This window comes from Cebus imitator, unplaced genomic scaffold (genome assembly GCF_001604975.1).
Source record: "Cebus imitator isolate Cc_AM_T3 unplaced genomic scaffold, Cebus_imitator-1.0 Scaffold288, whole genome shotgun sequence".
NCBI lineage: Eukaryota > Metazoa > Chordata > Mammalia > Primates > Cebidae > Cebus > Cebus imitator.
The window spans coordinates 1,278,041-1,298,212 of NW_016107603.1; the positions used below are offsets into that span (position 1 = coordinate 1,278,041).

The 20,172-nt window shown below is 38.2% G+C and overlaps 2 protein-coding genes across 9 annotated transcripts in view; one reads left to right on the top strand and one right to left on the bottom strand.

The window, feature by feature from the left end:
* Window positions 1-280, bottom strand: part of ATG12 (autophagy related 12) — an 11,916-nt gene extending 11,636 nt beyond the window's left edge. The window contains exon 1 of the mRNA XM_017502030.1: window positions 1-280. Coding sequence (XP_017357519.1) covers window positions 1-163 — 163 coding nt within the window. The 5' untranslated portion in view covers window positions 164-280.
* A 116-nt stretch (window positions 281-396) lies between these two features.
* AP3S1 (adaptor related protein complex 3 subunit sigma 1) overlaps window positions 397-20,172 on the top strand; it is an 85,223-nt gene continuing 65,447 nt past the window's right edge. For 3 of the 8 annotated variants that reach the window (XR_001817421.2, XM_017502029.2, XM_017502025.2), the window contains exon 1: window positions 527-715. Coding sequence is in view for 7 of the 8 variants with exons in the window: in XM_017502029.2 (XP_017357518.1) it covers window positions 647-715 (69 nt within the window). In the remaining variant the exon portion in view is untranslated. Of the gene's footprint in view, window positions 716-20,172 lie in introns of all 8 variants that reach the window. The other 5 variants (XM_037729050.1, XM_017502027.2, XM_017502026.2 and 2 more) reach the window with 4 other exon arrangements.

Below are 20,172 nucleotides of genomic sequence, written 5' to 3' on the forward strand. Positions count from 1 at the left end.
TTTTTTTCTTGGTGTCGCCAGCAGGTTCCTCTATTCCCGGAGAAACTGCAGCGGAAGAAGGGGGCTCCGGAGTGGTTATTTCTGGGGAGACCTCCGTAAGACCTTCGCCTCCAGCAGCACTTGAGGGAGGAAGCTGAAACACAGACTGTGGCTCCTCCGCCATCTTGCTCGGAGAGACTAGAGGGCGGAAGTAGCGACTGAGCGCAAGCAGGGGGCGTGCTTTTCTCCAGGGAGCGACCCAAAAGAGGCGCCAGAGTAGGGGTACCCAATTCCACAGTGAAAGTTGGAATTATGGGCTAGTCCTTCAAATCCAAGCTGTGGCAGACTGTCATCGTTAATAACGCAATGCGTGTTTCTCCGCGACAACAGACCTCAGGAGAGGAGCGTAGGCAACGTGCCAGTGCTCAGTCGAGTGAGCAGACACCCCTTAGGCAACTGGCTCGGACCCAGAAATGTTTCCGCTTTCCTCAGTGCCTGCCCCGCCCAAGCCCCGCCCCTCGGGCCCCGCCCAGCTGCTCGAGAGCGCGCGCGCGCGCGTGCGGGAGGGGGCGGGTGGGGAAGGATTGCAGGCGAGATTACTAGGCGAGGCTCGCGCGCCCGCCCCCGCCCTGGCCCCCAGTGCCCACCCGGTCGGCCCGGTACAGCCATGATCAAGGCGATCCTAATTTTCAATAACCACGGGAAACCGCGGCTCTCCAAGTTCTACCAGCCCTACGTGAGTATCCAGCTGCCGCCGATCAGGTCGAGGGGGAGTCGTTGGCGACTGGCAGCGCCCAGCGCGGCTTCCTCAGACCGACCCCCTCCGGCGCGCTGCGGCCCTTCTCGCACCCAAGCAGCCTGGCGCTTGCCCGCTGTCAGCCTCCCGGTGGGTGTGGACTGGGTGCCCACCTCCCTGCCGCGCGGTCAGCCTCCGACGTGGCTCTGCCCGGGCGGTTCCTCCGCCCGTCGGTGGGCTGCGTGCTTTCCCGGCTGCGCGGGCGAGGCCCTGGAGACTTCCCGGTGCCAGGGCCTCGCCGGCCCGGCAGCCGCAACCCACCTGCACTCTGAGCCCTGCGCCGTGGCCCCACTAGCCCACCCCGCGCGGTTGCGTTCCTGCCGCCAGCCGCTGCGGTTTGCCCAGGAGGAGGAAGACGGCGCGCAGCTTGTTCTTCTCGCCCCCTCCCCTGACTCCCAACCTTCCCAGGTGGACTTCTTTCTGTTTTGTGGACAGATGGGCTACTGTTTTTCACTGTAATCCTCTCATAGCGCAGGAACTTTGGCTTCCTGCGTTTGATAACTGCCCAACTGCCCAGTGTGACTTTCAGGTGTCTCCTCATTAAAAAGGAAGATAAGTGAGGACCTAATATTTTTATCAGACTTTTTTACCAGCTGGCTGCAAATTATTTACTCTCTAAATAACCGGTGACGTGCGCAGTTGACCGATTGGACTGTGGTTCTATACCTAGAAGTTGTGATTTCAGCTTCTGATTAGGCTTTTTTCCACGTATGGGAATTTGTCCTCATTTATAGTTTTTTTCTATTTATGAAGAATATTAGTATTTGTAGGACTTTTCTTTTAGAAGCGTGAATACTGTTTATTATGGACAAATGCAGGAGGCATTAAGGTAGTAGAGATAAGTGATTTATTGATGATCGAGGAAGGGTTTTATAGACTTACGTGCTTATCTGAGGGCAAAATTCACTAGCTGAAACACATAAAATTGGGCTCCCAGTGGTAGGATTAATGTGAGGCATAACTATTGTGTGGTATTGTGGCACTTTGCTTATGGCCAGAAATGAGCTTTCAATTCAATTTTGAAATTGTGCCAAGGCTAACACTTTTATGCAGATAAGTCCCAGATGGAAATCAATCTTGCCATTAAAAAGTAAATGGGAAAATGTCAGTTTGCCTAAAATGATAATGCAGTCTGTGGAGGTGTTAGTTGAAGTGAGAAATCTTGAGCTTATTCTTCATTTTTTTGAAGTTGTTTTGCTTTTGCTAGCAATAAAGAATATTTTCAGCTACTCCTGTGTGGTTTTAATTTAGTGTAACTTAAATATAATGGTCTGTTTAAAAATTCTACATCATTCTTTAATCCAGGTTAAATTCTAGCTGATCCTCCCGAGTGGAAAAAATGCTGTCAACTTTACCTATTTGTTAAAATATAGTAATGGCCTTTATTGAAGGAGTCTTTGTCATAACCATTTTGCTAGTGTCATCCATTTGCAGTGTAAAAAAGGTATGTTGCAATAGTAAAACAATTCAGAAAATTATTTTTTCCATATCTAAACTTAAGCAATATTCAAAATAGTGAGTTTCCTGGCTAATCTATATAATCAGTGTATACTACTCATGTAGTGTAGAATTTATCTACTGAAAAATGCATTTAATTTAGAAACTCAGGAATCCATCTTTCCCTTGTCCAAAAGTGGGAACAGAAATATTCTTTACCAGCGCTCACTAGGTAGCAGTGACAGTTAATGTGAGAAGTGGCAGTTCTGGCAGCAGTGGTGGCATTTTTGGCCATTGTATGAGTGATGGCGCTAGTGGGGGCAGGTAGCTAGAAGATATAAAAAGTAGAATCCTGGTGGTCACTAGCCATCTATAAGTGGGGTAAGAGAAGTTGTTTCTGTGTATTAGGTTTCTGTAAGTTGAGTGTTGCCGAGTGTGTATTTTTGTCTTTCAGGAATAATTTAAGATTATTTATTTACATATTTGCTTCCTCCACTAGACCATAACCTATTTGAGGGCAGATATTTTTTTCATTCACTGATTCCGTGAGTTTGCCAACAGACATTTATTTCATGCCTACCATGTGCAGTCACTATTTTAAAATCTGGAGGTGAACAGATAACTTTCTCTCTTGTAGGAGAAACATAGAGCTATTAAAGAGTAGGCTATATTATAGCATGCCAGCTAGTACTAAGTACCAGGGGAAAAAAAATAAGGCAGGGAAGAGTCTTAGAGAGTGAGAGGATGACAGTTTAAAATAGGGTAGTTAGGTAAATTCTCGCTGAGAAGGTGGCATTTGAGCAGACTTGAAGAGGGTAAGAAAGGCAGCCTTGCAGAGATCTGGGGGAAGAGCATCCCAGGTAGAAGGAGCAACAAACGCAAAAGCCCTGAGGAGAGAGCCTGTTTGAAGAACCCCAAGAACGTCTACACAGCAAAAGCAGACTGTTTAAGGGAACATTAGTTGGAAGTGTCTATTTGTGTAGGGTGTTACTCTATTCTTGCTGCCTGGAATGTCCTTCCTTTCCATTGCCAGTGTCCAAATTCAACCCCTTGTTCTAGGCCCAATGCAAGTGTCACCTAAACATTCTGTGAAGCCTTTCATCTTGCTCAGAGGCTCCTCTTGGTTTTTAGATTTTGTTTTTTATCTTTGTTATGGAAAAATATTCTCATTCACAGCCTGTCATTCCTCAGGGCAGCCATCCTATGGAATCCTCGAAGGAAGGTATCAGATTTTGGGTATGTTTGTGTCATTCCCAGCAGTCAACACCGAGTCTTGAACATAGAAAACTCTCTAAATCTTTGCTAAATGAATTTATTTAGAATCTCCTCACTTGGGATAGAGATTGGATTAGAATTGACTTACTGAATTTCCTTCTATCTCTTAAAATGTAGTCCTTCACTAACTAGAGGTTTTAAGAACCCCTGCCTTTAGCACAAAAGTAATGATGGAATACCTTTTACTCTGCTGTTTCTGTTTTAAAGAGCTCTCTAAGAAGTATATGTCCAATAAGAATAACAATTTTGAGTTTAATTTATTAAACAATATCTAGGGTGTGACTGAGCTAGCGATTCCATACTCTGGCAGGATGCTGAAGTTTGAGTCCAAGAGTAATGGTTTAACACTGAGCAATTTGCAGATTGTTGAACCATTTGCCAACAAGTTTATCCTACTGCATTTCATTTTCATTCCTCGTTTATCTCCCTTATAACAACTTATATATTCATGTCTGTCCTTTAACAGTATGCATTTCTATTTCATGCTGTAATAGATTTTTAGATTCAATTGTGGCTCCAAGCTGTTATGTGTAAGAAATATGAAGTTACACACCTGTTTTGCTAAACGGAAGTTTTGGTTCATTCTGCTAGAGTCAGACATTAAGAATTTCAAGTGTGGGCCAGGCGCCATGGCTCATGCCTGTAATCTCAGCACTTTGGGAGCTGAGGCAGGTGGATCACCTGAGGTCAGCAGTTCAAGACCAGCCTGGCCAACATGGCGAAACCCTGTCTTTACTTTACTAAAAATACAACAATTAGCCAGGCATGGTAGTGCATGCCTGCAGCTGCAGCTACTCGGGAGGCTGAGGCAGGAGAATCGCTTGAACCCAAGGAGGTGGAGGCTGCCGTGAGCCAAGATCATGCCACTGCACTCCAGCCTGGGTGACAGAGCGAGACTCCATCTCAAAAACGATAAAAAAGGAACGTCTGAAAAAAAGTAATTCAAATGTGGCTTCAGAATACATCCCTTTTTGTTTTTACCTTCTATATCCTTGGTCTATGACTGCACGAATTCGAATGTTTTTCTTGGTTTATCTTTTTAAATTGCTGCTTAGCTACAGTGACTTGGCAACAGTAACCTTTAGTCTTTTGATATTTGCCTGACAGTATTTGTGTATTACTGTAAGTAAGTAATGAGACTTATATTTTATAAACCAAATATATTTTTACGTAGCCATCAAACAAGAAAAAATCCCCTGGCTTATGATTCCATAGTGTATCCTCTGGTAAATTAGTTTAAAAAATTTTTCTGTTTTTATAGAGATAAGGTCTCACTGTGTTGCTTAGGCTGGTCTTAACCTCCTGACCTCAAACAATCCTCTCACTTTGGCCTTCCAAAGTGCTGGGATTACAGATCTGAGCCACCATGCCTGGCCTGTGAATTACTTTTGTAAAGTAGAAATGTCTTTCTTTTGTATGAATTATGTTAGTTGTTTCTGCATATATAAAATACTGTGTGTGCGTGTGTGCGTACACACCACACACATATGAAGTACAAGCAGGAAAATTTTCAAATTAACATATATATGAGTTACTTCAATTTTTTAATAAACTGTATTTAATTAAACTGTTAACCAAATGCAAGCCTTAGGAGGAACTCTAAGATTCTTCTTTCCTTTTTTTTTTTTTTTTTAAATTTTAATGTAAAATACAAAGTATTCAAAGTATATATAACTTATTTTTTCTTTTAAAAATATCCCTTAAAAAGATCCATCCATGTTCACTGATGTCTTTTTTTAGTGACTATTAAGACATTGTGGCAGATGGGTCTTAATTAAACTTATGCCTGTGATCAAGACAGAATTATCAACACTCCTGAGTATGAGGATGTTAACACATATTAACACATGATATTTAGCTTTTTGTTAAGAAGAAAATTCCATATGATTTGGTTTCCTTCCGTATTAGTTATAATGCATTTGTCTGCATAAACTGGGTTTGATGTAGCCTGACCCAAATGCTTAGAAAGAACTATGTTAGGATATGTAACAGGAAGTGGCAGAGTAGTAGACCAATTCTAAAATTATTTAACTCAGCAAATCAATGACTTTATTGTAGATTCAATTTCTTTCTCTTTCTCTACTTTACTCATCACAAAATTACATTTATCCAAAGGCAGTTTTTCTCCTTGAAATCAGTGGTAATCAGTTCGTAGTCCTGGACTGTGTCTTTCTCTTCATTCTGGTTAGACCCACCGAAGACCAATAATATAAATAGCTTACCCTAATCGAGATCCAGCCTTGGATTGGAGCTGAAGATGAGAGTGAAAACGGGAATAAAATAGATATTCTGTTGGAAAGATGGAAGAGAGGAATGGATAGCGGGTAGGCAAACAAGGGTCTGCTATTTCCTCTTTTAAACTTAAAAAAAAAATACTTATTTTTAGGGCCAGACACGGTGGCTAATGCTTGTAATCCCAGCACTTTAGGAGGCCTGGGTGAAAGGGTCGCTTGAGCCCAGGAGTTCAAGACCAGCCTGGGCAATGTGGCAAAACCCTGTCTCTCTGCAAAAAGTACAAAAATTAGCAAGGGATGTTAGCACACACCTGTAGTCCTAGCTACTTAGGTGGCTGAGGTGAGAGGATTACTTGAGCCCCAGAGGTTGAGGCTGCAGTGAGCTGAAATTGCACCACTGCACTCCAGCCTGGCTAACAGCCACCAAAAGTCAAAAAAAAAAAAAAAAATTCTATTAAGGTACAGTTGACAAATAGAAGTTACGTATATTTACAATGTACATGTTATTTTCATATATGTATTTATTGTGAAATGGGTAAATCAAGCTAATTAACATATCTGTCACCACTATTCCCTCTTTATTAGCTTTTAATATATATTAGTTTTCTGTAATTTTAGATTGCTTTTGAGGTTGTTAATGTCAGGAATGGTTCCTTGTAATACACAATAGTGAGCATGTGTCACAATAAATCTTAATTTCAGATTTCCCTTATATCAAAGTATCCTTGAAAAACTCAAATGCTGATAAGGTCACAGTTTTTATATGGAGTATGCTGGAAGATGCGCTTTTTAAAAATTAAGATTAAACCTTTTGAATATTTAATTGTAAAGGCGGAAACAAAGTGTTCAAAGTTAAAATGATTTTTGGTTTTGAGGTAAGTATTATAAATAGGACAATGTTATAGGTCATTTCATGGCTTTTCTAAAAGATGGCCTTACGTAACATACCTATATTATGTTCTTTAGCAAAGTTGTTTTCAATTTTGAATGTTTCTTTATTGTGACTATGGAAAATTAAGGATTAAGGCCACTAAGGTCATTCTTGATTTTACCACACATAGATAATTATTAACACTTAGTGTATTTACCCCAGTCTTTATTTTTCCTTTCACAATGTCCCAGTGAATAGGATATACCTTTTAGACATTAACAACACAAATAAATGCTTTGAAGCTGATGGAGGATTTATTACGCATTGTGGTTTTAAGGTAACCTAAAGACAAGGATGGAGATAAATCATGCCTGTATGCCACACCATGCCCCTTCTTAGATCATTCAGTTTGATGACATCATGCCCAGCATGTTCTCCACAAGAGGAGATATTCCTCTTTGCATCATACTTGCATTTTGACATTTGAACAATGCCTCTGCAGAAGGGGCAGTAATCTAATCTCCTCTGATTAGTTACTTTCTTCTCTACCCAGTTATTGTTGGGCTCCGGAGAGATGGGGTTGCTAGGCCAGTGAATGAAGGTAAAAGTCAGTGCATCAAAACTAGGCATGGCGTGTGCCTATAGTCCCAGCTACTTGGGAGGCTGAGGTGGAGGATTGTCTGAGACTAGGAGTTGAAGCCATGCTAGGCAACCATAGCAGGACTGCTGTCTCCTAAAAAAACAACAAAATGAACAAGAAACATGAGTGCTCCAGTTCTGCACATCCTATCAATGAGACCTGTGATCAAGCTTTCCTAAGTCACCTGTGAAGTAACACACCTCAAGAAGAAAAGCACTTACTTTTTTCAGACATATTACTGTCTTAATTGTATGTGAATAGAGTTTATGTGAAGCCCACTACGCCCACCTCTATTGTGCTGAGAAGCATTTACGTTTTTCCTCTCTTGCAAGCCTGACGTAATTACAAGAATCACTTGCTGTCAGTCACAGTTGTCTTTGTTACTCTGGAAGAAAGGACTATTTTTTAATATTCCAAAGCCACTGAATTGTTTTGATTACCTTGTGCTTACTGAGGAAGAGCACCAATTCATTCTACCACATATGTATCCTGCTGTTTCCTGTTCATTAATATATCTTAGTGTGATATGAAAGGATTATAAAATAATTTGTATTTTAGTAAAAAATACGTAACATAAAACTTATTTAACATTTGCAAGTGTACAGTTTTGTGGCATGAAGTATATTCACATTGTTGTGTCACCGTAACCACCGTCCATCTGCAGAACTTAACCTTTCCCAGCAGAAACTCCTTACACATTAAACACTAACTCCCTATTCTCCCCTTCTCCTAGTCTCTGGCACACACCTTTCTACTTTGTGTCTCTATGAATTTGACTGCTCTAAGAACCTCTTATAGGAGAAATTGTGGAATATTTGTCGTTTTGAAACTGGCTTATTTCTTTTTAGCATAATGTCTTTGAAGTGCACTCGTTGTGTATCATGTATCAAAATTTCTTTGTTAAGGCAGAATAATATTTCATTGTATGTGTGTACATACCATAGACCTAAAAGGAAGAGGCTGAAGCACAAAATCGGATTCAAAGAGTTTACTTGAGCCAAAATGGGAACAGTTGACTGGAGGACTCAGACTCAAGTATCCTTGGATATGAGCTCCCTTTGGCTATTGTTACAAGCAGGTTTATAAAGGCATTATATAAAAGGGACATGGAATGGGCTGATACTAAGTTGTTTGTCAAGAATTCTCACTAGTTTATAGAAATAACATTGGTTAGTGATTGACTATATACATTGTTGAGATATAGGGAGTTGGTTATAGTGTTTGGTGTAGTATCAGTTATTTTATAGTTACTTGTGGCAGTGGCAAGCAGTTTCAAGACAGAAATATTTATCATAGCTCAAAAGAGAGAAGTAGGATGTGATTGCTGTCATATTTTAATGCTCCTCTGGGCCAGATCATTTAAAAGGACTTGCATTCCTCAGATAAAAGTTTCTTTCTCAATATGGTATTTTGTTTATTAATTTGTCAGTGGAAACTTGGGTTGCCTCCATCCTTTGGCAATTATGAATAATGCTGCTGTGAACATAGATGTACAAATATCTATTTGAGTTCCTGCTTTTACTTTTCATAGGTACGTATCCAAAAGTGGAATTGTTAGACCATATGGTAATTTTACATTTCATTTTTTTCTGGGGAAGCGCCACATCATTTTCACAGCAGTGTACTATTTTACATTCCCACCAGCAATGCACAAGGGTTCTAGTTTCTCTACATCCTTGCCAACATGTTATTTTCTGTTTTTTGAAAATAGCCGTCCTAATGGGTATGAAGTGGTATCTCATTATGGTTTTGTTTGCACTTCTTTAGTGACTAGTGATGTTGAGAATCTTTTCATGTGTTTATTGGCTGTTTCTATATCTTTGGGAAAATATCTATTTGAGTCTTTTGCCCATTTAATATTCAGTTGTTTGTTTTTATTGTTGAGTTGTAGGAGTTTTACAAATATATTCTGGATATCAGTCTGTTATTGCATATATGATTTGCAAATATTTTCTCTCATTCTGTGGTTGCCTTTTTACTCTACTGATAGTGTCCTTTGATGCACACAACTTTTTAATGAGATTTAACTTATATGGTTTGTTCTTGTTGCCTGTGCTTGCTTTTGGTGTCATACCCAGAAAAAATTTTTTAATTACTATATAATAATTCATAGTATAGTATACCATAATTTAACCAATCAAAATGGACTTGAATTTTGAATAAGTTTTTTTTTATGAGATTAAGAAAATGGTTGTGAAACCTGACACATAAGGGCTTAGTAATTGCTGTGTAAATTAATAATAATGATTACTTTTATTACTGCTTGTTACTTCTTACTCCTCATCGGAAGATCATGTAGTCAAAGGACTATAGAACACACCGGACGTTGTTCTCAAGTATTCTTTGTATTTTCTCAGAATGAATTATCTCTTTTATTTTATTTTTTCCAAAAACTCCAGTGTTTAAATCATATGGGCCCTGATTGGTAAAGGCAAAAGATTTATACGCTCTGAAGAGAAACCAGAGTGCGTGGGCCCCGTTTTGGAATGAACTTGCTGCTTATTATAAAATGCGAAATCTTCAAACACTCTTCCACAGAAAAATTCTGTAAGAAGACTTTTTTGTTTTTGTTTTTTGTTTTTGTTTTGGGACAGAGTCTTGCTCTATCACCAGGCTGCAATGCAGTGGCGCGATCCCGGCTCACTGCAACTTCCATTTTCGAGTTTCAAGAGATTCTCCTGCCTCAGCCTCTTGAGTAGCTGGTACTACAGGCTTGAGCCACTGCCTGTATTTTTTATTTTTATTTTTTATTTTTAGTAGAGATGGGGTTTCACCATGTTGACCACGATGGTCTCGATCTCTTGACCTCGTGATCCACCTGCCTTGGCCTCCCAAAGTGCTGGGATTATAGGCGTGAGCCACCGCACCCTGTGAAGAAGACTTTTTTTTAGGAGAAAGTATGGCTATAAAAGTTGCTCCAGCTTTTTTTTTCTCTAAGAATTAGCTAACCTTTTAAAAAAACATCTTAATTAAAATATAACTCTCACATGCTATGAGAATCATCCAGTTAAATTATATAATACAGTGGTTTTTAGAATTATATCATGATTGTGCAACCGTAGTCACAATCTAAGTTTAGAACGTTTTTATCAAACTAAATGAAATTTAGTACCCATTAGTGGTCACTCTTCAATCCCCACTCCCCACTGTTCGTGGCAACCACTCATCTGTTTTGTTTCCATAGATTTTTCTATTCTGAACATTCTATATAAATGGAATCATGAAATATTACAGTCTTGTGACTGACTTCTTTTACTTAACATGATGCTTTCAGGATTTGCCTATGTTGTAGCATATATTAATATTTTATTACTTTTTATAGCGAAATAATATTTCAGGATGGAGATACATATATATATATGTATATATACACTATATCTTGTTTGTTCATTTATCAATTGATGGACATTTGGGTTGTTTCCACTTCTTGGTTACTATGAATAATGGTGCTATGAACATTCATGTACGAATTTTTGTGTGAACATATGTTCTCATTTCTCTTGGGTATGTAACTGGGAGTAAAATTGCCAAATCATATGGTAAGAATATGTTTAATTATATGAAGAAATGCCAGACTATATTCTAAAGTTACTGTACCATTTTACATTCCCACCAACAATGTCTGAGTGCTCCAGTTTCTTCATATTCCCAGCTCTTGTTATTGTCAGTCATTTTTATTTTAACTCTCCGATGGGTATCAAGTAGTATCTCATTGTGATTTTGACTTACATTTTCCTGATGACAGATGATGTTGAACATCTTTTCCTGTGATTATTGTCCATTTACATATCTTTTTGAAGGAAATATCTATCCAAATCCTTTGCCTGTTTTTAAGTTGTGTTGCCTTTTTATTATTGACTTGTAAGAGTTCTTAATATATGCTAGGTGCAAATCCTTTATCAGGTATATGATGTGCAAATATCTCTTCCCATTCCATAGGTTGTCTTTTTACTTAATTGCTGCTATCACTTGTAGCATAGTGGCTTTGAATTTTGATGTCATCCAGTTTATCTATTTTTTCTTCACTTGAGCTTTTAGTAACGTATATAAAAAAGCTTTGCCCACTTCAAGGTCAAAATCTTGTAACTATGTTTCCTTTCAAGAATTTAATAGCCTTAATTCTTATACCTAGGTCTGTGGTCCATTTTGAGTTAGTTTTGTGTATGGTATGAGGTGGGGATCCAGTTTCATTGTTTGACATGTGGATATTTAGTTGTTTGAGCACCGTTTGTTGATTATTCTATCCCCATTGAATTGTCTTGGTACTTTACCCCAAGTTTTCCTCCCAAATTTTATCTTGTTTTTGGAGTTCTTAGACCTTCCAGGTGCCACCATCTTTAAATATTTTAAACTCTTTTTGTCACCTCAGCTTTTTGTTATTTCAGTACTAGAGTATTTGCCACTGAAACTGGGAAACATCTTAATATGTGTCTTAGTTCATTTTGTGCTGTTATAACAGAATACTTGAGACTGAGTAATTTATAGTGAACAGAAATTTATTTGGTTCATGGTGTTGGAGGCTGGGAAATCCAAGCACAAGGAGGCACATATGGTGAGGAAGGCATCACATGGTATGCACATGTGAGCAAGTGTGGGAGCAAACTTGCTTTGATAACAAACCCACTCCTGAAATAATGACATTGATTCATTAATGAGAGCAGAGCCCTCATGACCTAATCATCTCTTAAAGGTCCTACCTTTGAACACTGTTGCATTGGAGATTAAATTTCCAACACATGAACTTCGGGGAATACATTCAAACCAAAGCAGAATGGTTGATAGTGGTTTAGGGTGTTAATATATACCTGCCATTTCTTCAGTACTTTTTTGTGCATGCTAAGCATTTTTTATACATTGTAAGAGAAAATAGGAGCGAATTCTTCTCTGAAGAAATTTAATGAGATATCTTGGAAAGTGCTAATTAAGTTACTATTGTAGGTGCCCTAGTCCCTTCTTGTTTGGGATTTAAGACTGCTGCCATCTTGATTGCTGGTTCTTTGCACACTCTGGCTAAAGTTAGGCCTGCCCATGTACACTGTGTCTCCAGCCAGAGTTCTCACTTAGGAGAGGCCTTGGTGGAAAACACCACACTGACTGAATTTACTGGCCTTCTCTTTTTCATGATTCCTAAATGTTTGAAGTGCTCTGTGGCTTTGTCCTCAGACATCTCTCTCTCTTTTTTTTTTTTTTTAATTGCAACATAATCTAATTATTATTCTTCATATATTTTCTTGATGCTGTGATTTTGTCCACATTTTTACTCTGCCCTTCATGTAATTTCATACTCCCTGTTCTCTATATTTTCGAATTCTACCTATTCTTCAAGACCCTTAGTATCTGTCACTTTTCTTTGAAGATGACAATCTTGTTGCTCAAAACCATTGTTTCTCTTAACTTCTTACAGCATGTTATTTGTACTACTCTTACATCAGAAATTGCCTACTGACTTTTAATATATTTTCCCTCTCTATATATGCATATGTGTATGTGTATGTGTATATATACATATATATATGTTTTTCTCCCAGAGTTTCTCTCTGTCAACCAGGCTGGAGTGCAGTGGTACCATCTCAGCTCACTGCAACCTCAACCTCTTGGGTTCAAGCGATTCTCCTGCCTCAGCTTCCCTAGTAGCTGGTACTACAGACATAGACCGCCATGCGTGGCTTTTTTTGTATTTTTAGTAGAGATGGGGTTTCACCATGTTATCAGGATACTCTTGAACTACTCACCTCAAATGATCTGCCCGCCTTGGTCTCCCAAAGTGATGGGATTACAGTTGTGAGCCACCGCACCCAGCCCTATTTTTATCGAACCAGGGTCTCACTTAGCCACCTAGGCTGGAGTCCAGTGTCATGAACCAGGCTTACTGCAGCGTTGACCTCCCTGGGTTCAGGTGATCCTCCCTCCTCAGCCTCCTGAGTAACTGGGACTACCGGTGTGCATCACCATGACCAGCTAATTTTTGTATTTTTTGTAGAGACTTGTCTGGAACTCCTGGGCTCAAGTGATCCTCCTACCTTGGCCTCCCAAAGTGCTGGGATTACAGGTGTGAGCCACTGTGCCCAGTTGATTACAAGGACTTCTGTTTCTTTTTTTGAAATGTAAAAAAGGCAAAATACAAAATTATAAATTAAAAATAATTATACCTGTATTTTACTTGCATTAGATCATAAGCTGTTGGAGAAAAGCCTCTGTCTTTCCTCTTGGTAATCCTCTATATTTTAACATCTGGCAGAGTGAACTAATGCATTTTAAGAAAACACTTTGCTAAATTTTCAAAAGAATGGTGAGGATAATGACATACTGTGATTAGAGGGAAGTTTTAAAGTTGCCTTTTGTGATATATGCATAAGGGCAGAAGTGAAACAGGAAAAGGGAGAATTGTATTAGTGGGTTTCTGATTTTTTTAAGTTTATTTTTGTTTTTCATTAATGGATTAAGGAATATTAAAATAATAGAAGTTGTTGCCTTTTTATAAGTGTAGTCGTCTTTAGACTGGTGTAATTTAGGAGTTGTGACCAACTGAAATATATCTCTTTTGACTTCTGTTGTGAAACTATACTGTTAGGAAATTTGATCAGCCCGAAGCAAGTTCTAGGCTCCTTAATGAAAGCTGTTAAGTTAAATTATTAAGGAAAGAGAAATAGTTTTAGGTCAGCAGTTACTTATTTAATTTTAGCTTAGCCTTGGAGTTTGATTAAAATTTTAAGACGTTCTTTCCCGTATTGTTTTCTTTTTTCTTCATTTTTAATTGACAAATAATAATTGCATATATTTATGGGATACAGTGTGAGGGTTTGATCTATGTATACATTATAAAAGGAATCAATCAAGCTAGTTAATATATCCAGCATCTTTTTTTTTTTTTTTAAATAGGTAGCATCTTGCTCTGTCTCTGTCTCCAGGTTGGAGTGCCCTGATGCCCAGGCTGACGGGCAGTGGTGTGATCATTAGTTCACAGCAGCCTTACCCTCCAGGGCTCAAGGACCTCAAGGCATCCTTTTGGTTTAGCCTCCTCGGTAGCCAGGACTACAGGTGCTTGCTACCATGCTCAGCTAATTTTTTTAAACATTTGTTTTTGTTGTTGTTGTTGTTGTTGTTGTTTAGATGGGTCTCACTTTGTAGCCCAGGCTGGTATGAAATTCCTAGCTTCAAGCAATCCTATGGTCCTGGCCTCCCAGAGTGCTGGGATTACAAATGTGAGCCACTACACCTAGCAACATATCTATCATCTTACCAATTTATGATTTCTTTGTGGGAAGAATGTTAAAATACATTGTTTCGGAAGTTTTGAAATATACATTAACTGTGGTCACCATGCAGTTCTGTAGATCACAAAAGCTTATACCTCCAGTCTAACTGAAACTTTGTACCCTTTGATCAACATTTTTGCTTTCCCCATTCCTCCTTTTATCCTCACCCCCAGCCCTTGGTAACCACCCCTACTGATTTTCTTAGTTAAGTATTGCCAGCATTCTAAGAAGATTCCAAATGGCAGCAGTTGAAGTTTTCATAAGAAATTATTTCACTGTCAATATAATGAAACATAGTTAAAGGTTAGCGCAGTTGACCCTTCCTTGATAAGCAGTAATATAATGCAGAAAGATAACATTTCTCAAAAGAAAAATTCCTATAAGATCTTTATTGTCCTTAGAATTCTACAGCTGACTTTTCAGATAAGGCCCAGACGTAGTACTTAAAAATGAGTCAGTGTTAATGCATGCTTGTTATGTGCCAGGTATCATTCTACGAGTATGTATGTACACGTATGCATAAAGTATATGTGTGAACTCAGTTCTCACAACACCACCATTAGGTAGATACTGTTATTTTCTCTATGCTACTAATGAGGAAAACTCAGGCACAGAGAGGATAAGTAACTTGCTCAAAATCACACAGTTAACAAAAGAGAACATCCAGGAATAAACCCATATATCTGGTTGCAGATTCTTTACTCTCCTCCCTCCCTTCTTACTTTTAGTTTGTTTCTTCAAGTTATATATACACATTGATTAAAAAATCTGATAGTTTCATAAGGTTTATTATGAAAAATAACATTCCTTCATTTCTCTGTTTCTACAAGTAACTACTTTCAGCCGATTATTTCAGTGTTTATGTACATGTGTCTAAATAATGTACTTGTTTTACTGCCTGATTTATTACTTGTAGACATGATTTATTCTGCTATTAAAAATGACTATTTGGCTGTCCTCTCCTCTTCTTCACAACTAATTCCCAATCTACTCATAGTTATTTCATAATTTTGGTTGGATCAGTGTTTGATGTTTACATTAATATATTATGTAAACACTGTCTTCAGCTGAGCCATGTTGTAAGCTGTACTATTTTTTCTTTCCTGACACTGTATTTTCCTAAAAGGTTATAATTACCTTTTCTTTTGATGTAGTTTGTAATGCACTTATCACTAGTTTACATCTTTGCCAGTTGTCTAAAACATACATATCTTCACTCAGTTTCATGTTCTTAAATAAATCTCTTCTGGAGCCTTTTGACTAGATGAATGGCAGTCATTCTGGGATCTTTATTATTTTAGGGGATTCCTTTTGCTTGTTTCCTGTGTTGGATCTTCCATTACTTCATTTTTTATATTATCCTACCGTGGCGGAGCCAGTAATACCCTCCAGTAATTTCTTGAGAAAAGGTCATGGGCAGTAGATTTTTTTGCGACCTGGCATATATGCCCCCAAAATCTGTAAGTCCACATTGACTGCATATAAAATTTTAGGTTAGAATTTTTTCTCAGAACTTTTATTATATGTTTCATTACCTTTTAGTGTCTAGTGTTGCTATTAAAAAGTCTAAAGCAATTATGATTACTTACCTTTCGTGTATGATCTTTTATACCTTCTAAAAAGTTGTGGATTCCTGATTTTTTGGCAGAGTTTCTGCAGTTTCACAGACCCTCGCTATGGGTCTGTTCTCTCTACTAGAAAACTTTTGTTCTCTCTGCTGGAAGCATTTCTTCATTTTCTGTTCTCTTTTTGAGTCTCCTTTTTTCAGTTTTCTGAATTTCTCTGGACTCTTCTACATTTCTTATTCTTTCTCTTTTGTTTTTTATCTTTGTGCCCTTTGGCTCTATTTTCTCAACTTTATTTTCCAGTTTTCTACTGGACTTTAAAAATTTCTCCTCATATTTTAAATTTCCATGAGCTTCGTTTTTATATCTGAATTTCACTCTTTTATAGTATACTGTTATTTCATAGTTGCATTATCTTTTCTTACCTCTCTTATATTAATGATACATAGTTTAAATTTTCTTCTCTACTTGGTTTGTTTCCTTTGAGTTGCTTTTTCCCCTATTTTGTGTTTTAACTTTTAAAAAATAATAATTTATTTATTTTTGTTTTTTATTGTACTTTAAGTCCTGGGATGCGTGTGCAGAATGTGCTGGTTTGTTACATCGGTATACACGTGTAACAAATATATATAATCCTTGATTGACTGCACCTATCTAAGGATAGGGTACTGAAAGCTGATTGGAAGCTCTCAATCCATGATTAGAGGTTGTCTGTGCGATCTTTACTTGAGGTAATCAAGCTGGGCAGTTTAGGTAGTGTAGGAATTGGAATTGCCATAAGTACAACTCCCAAAATCTTCATGACTTAACATAATAAAAGTTCATTTCTCACTTATGTCAAGTCCAGCATTGGTGTTCTTGGTCATCTAGAATCTTCCGTGTTGGTATTTTATCTTCTCTCATTCTTGAGAAGGGGCCAAAGGAACTTCTACATCTAGTTAGCGTGGAAGATTTCGCAGAAATTTTTATGGCTGAGGCTTGAATAGTATGTTTTTAACAACCTGATAATCTGGGAGGAAAAAAAGCTCTGAATTATAGCATTTGCTGATTTTTATGGTATAAATACTTCACCATGATCAATTTCAGGCTATTGACATAATGTCACTGAAGGCAGAATTAGGAAGAGATACACCCAATAGGCTTTCATGCCAGCTCTGGCATACCACTGTAACTTCCAACCACATTCCACTGGCCACAACTGTGTTGTGTGGCTCCACCTAAATTCAAGAGAGGGTGGAATTGTGTGCCCTGGGAATAAGGGAACTAGATTTTAGTGAACAGCTAACAGTTTCTGCCATAGATGATATCTTCATTATCATTATCTTTAGATCTAGCTAGAGTTCCCACAGATTTATATTCTAGTCTCCTGCCTAGATGGTGAAGAAGGTCTGGCTTTAGTTATTCTGAGAACTGATTAGACAGGATCTGGTAGTATCTGCACATTTACATAATTCCCATGTTTTCAGTATGGTCCCTAAATTTATTTTATATTACTGCTGTAACAAATTATCACAGACTTAGTGGCTTAAAACAACACAAACTTACTGTATGGTTCTGTGGCTTAGAAGTCAGACGTGGGTTTTGGTATAGCTGCATCCCTTTCTGGAGGCTCTAGGGAAGAATCTGTGTTCTTTCCTTTTCTAGCTCCTAGAGGCCACCCTCATTCCTTGCTCATGGCTTCTATTCTCCATGTTCATAGCCAACTGTATGACATATCTCTGATTCATTTTCTGTAGTCACATCTCCCTCTGACCACAGCCCAGGAAAGAGTCTCAGATTTTAAACTACCATGTGATACAATTAGGCCCACCCATATAATCTGGGATAATCTCTTCATCTCAGAGTTGTTAATCACATCTACAAAGGCATTTGTCATGTTAACCACACGTACTAACAGGTTCCAGGGATTAGGATGTTGTCATTTTTTGGTGGGCCATTATTCTGCCTACCACAGTACCCCTTGCTCTCTGAAAACCCTCCCTTTGATCTATTCCTAGTAATAAAATTAAACACTTTTCTTGGAGTTGGTAATGGGAATTTAGTGATCCTTCTGCTTTTTAAACAAACTTTTAGTCCTTATTTTCCAGTTCTCTCTTCATCCTCATTTCCAGACATATGTAAATGCACCAATTCATGAGTTTTTGCCTATTTTGTGACACAAATTGAGTTAGTTTTTTGATTTCCTTCTCACCAATTTAGGACTAAATTTTCTGAGAATACTTTAACACTCATTTAAACATTTTCAAGATTTTGTTGTTCTTGCTTTCCTTTCCCATTCTCCTCATCCTGGTATGTTTATGCCTTTACAGAAAAGCCCTTTAATGTTGTCTTAGCTGGGGTTTGGGTAGGCAACAAAGGCAGATGTGTGTTTAATTTACCAACTTGATTAGAACACAGCTTGCATGTTTACCATACTGCCTTAACTTTATTGCCTCTTTTTGTGTGTGTGTGTGTGTAAGGTAACCCAGATTTTGGATAATATACATGGCTATGGACCCTGTCTTCTAGATTACAAATTTATTTATTCAGTATACTTTTATTGGCTCTACATCAGCCACTTTGGTGAGCATTTCAAATACGAAACTCAGATTGTGGTATTGTAATTCGGATTACTACAAAGGAAATTTGCGCACATTGTTATAAGTGTATAATAGGAATAGAAACAGTACCAAGGAGGCATGGAGAAAGAAGGACTAGTTTTAATTGAGAGTGAGGAAAGACTTCACAAAAGTCATAAGGTTCGAGCTATATCTTAGATAGGGTGTTGCTGGAGAATGGAATGAGGAATTTGTTCCTAGACAGAAGTGGGAAAATATGAAGAAGGTGAGTGGTAAGAAGTTCAGTGTGGCTGGAGCAGATTATTTAGGGAGAATAAAGAGATGATGAAACTTCAGGGATTGGTCTGGCTTAGATTTTGGAGAACGTTTTATGACATGGTAGGGAGTTTATATTTAGGTCATATAAATTGGATAGTGGTGGCATGATCTTGGCTCACTGAAACCTCCACCTCCCGGGCTCAAGCATTCCTCCTACCAGCTTCCTGAGTAGCTGGGGTTACAGACATGCACTACCATGCCTGGCTAATTTTTTGTAGAGATAGGGTTTTGCCATGTTGCCCACACTGGACTCAAACTCCTAGACTCAAGAGATCATCTCACCTCAGCCTCCCAGAGTGTTTGGATTACAGGCATGAGTCACTGAACCTGGCCAAAATTTTCTTTTTTTGAGATGGGGTCTCGCTATGTTGCCCAGGCTGGTCTTGAACTTCTGGGCTCAAGTGATCCCCTCCAGCCTCCAAAAGTGCTGGGATTATACGTGTGAGCCACTTTGCCCAACCAATAATCATTCATATTTAAAGGTGTGGTTTAGTTCTTTCTTCAACTTACTTTTTATAGGATTCCATTGTACAATTCCATTCCATAGTTTATCCTTCTGTGACTGGTGGACATTTGTGTCATTTTCAACTTCTCTTATTGTTAACAAACAATGCTTTTATGAGCTTTCTTCTGTGTGTCCCCGGTACACAGGTTAAGAGATTTTTTTATGTACAGTTGACCCTTGCAAGGGTCCACCTAATGCAGCTTTTTTTCAGTAAGTATGTTGGGAAATTTTGGGGGATTTTTGACAAATTGAAAAAACTTGCAAATTATGTAGCCTAGAAATATAAAAAAAAATTAAGAAAAATTTTGGAGGTATGTCATCAATGCATAAAACACAGTAGATACTAGCTTATTTTATCATTTGCTACCATAAAATATACACAAATCTATTGTAAAAAGTTAAAATGTATCAAAATTTATGCAAACACTTGGAAACTGGACATGGCGCTACTCTCAATGGAGAGGACTGTAAACAAATATAAAGATGCAGTATTATAACTGTGTAAAATTAACTGTGATTTATACTATGCTACTATAATAACTCCAACATTCTGTTGTTACTATGGTAAATTCAGATTTTTTAAGAATCTGCTTAAAATGCTGTGTGATGCTAATCATCTGGTGAGCAATTTGTCTCTCCAGTAAATTGCACATCACAGTAAAAAGTGCTTTCTCCCAATTCTTGTGTAATCTGTTATCATGTTTGTTGTGATATCATAAACGTTGAATAACACTGTGA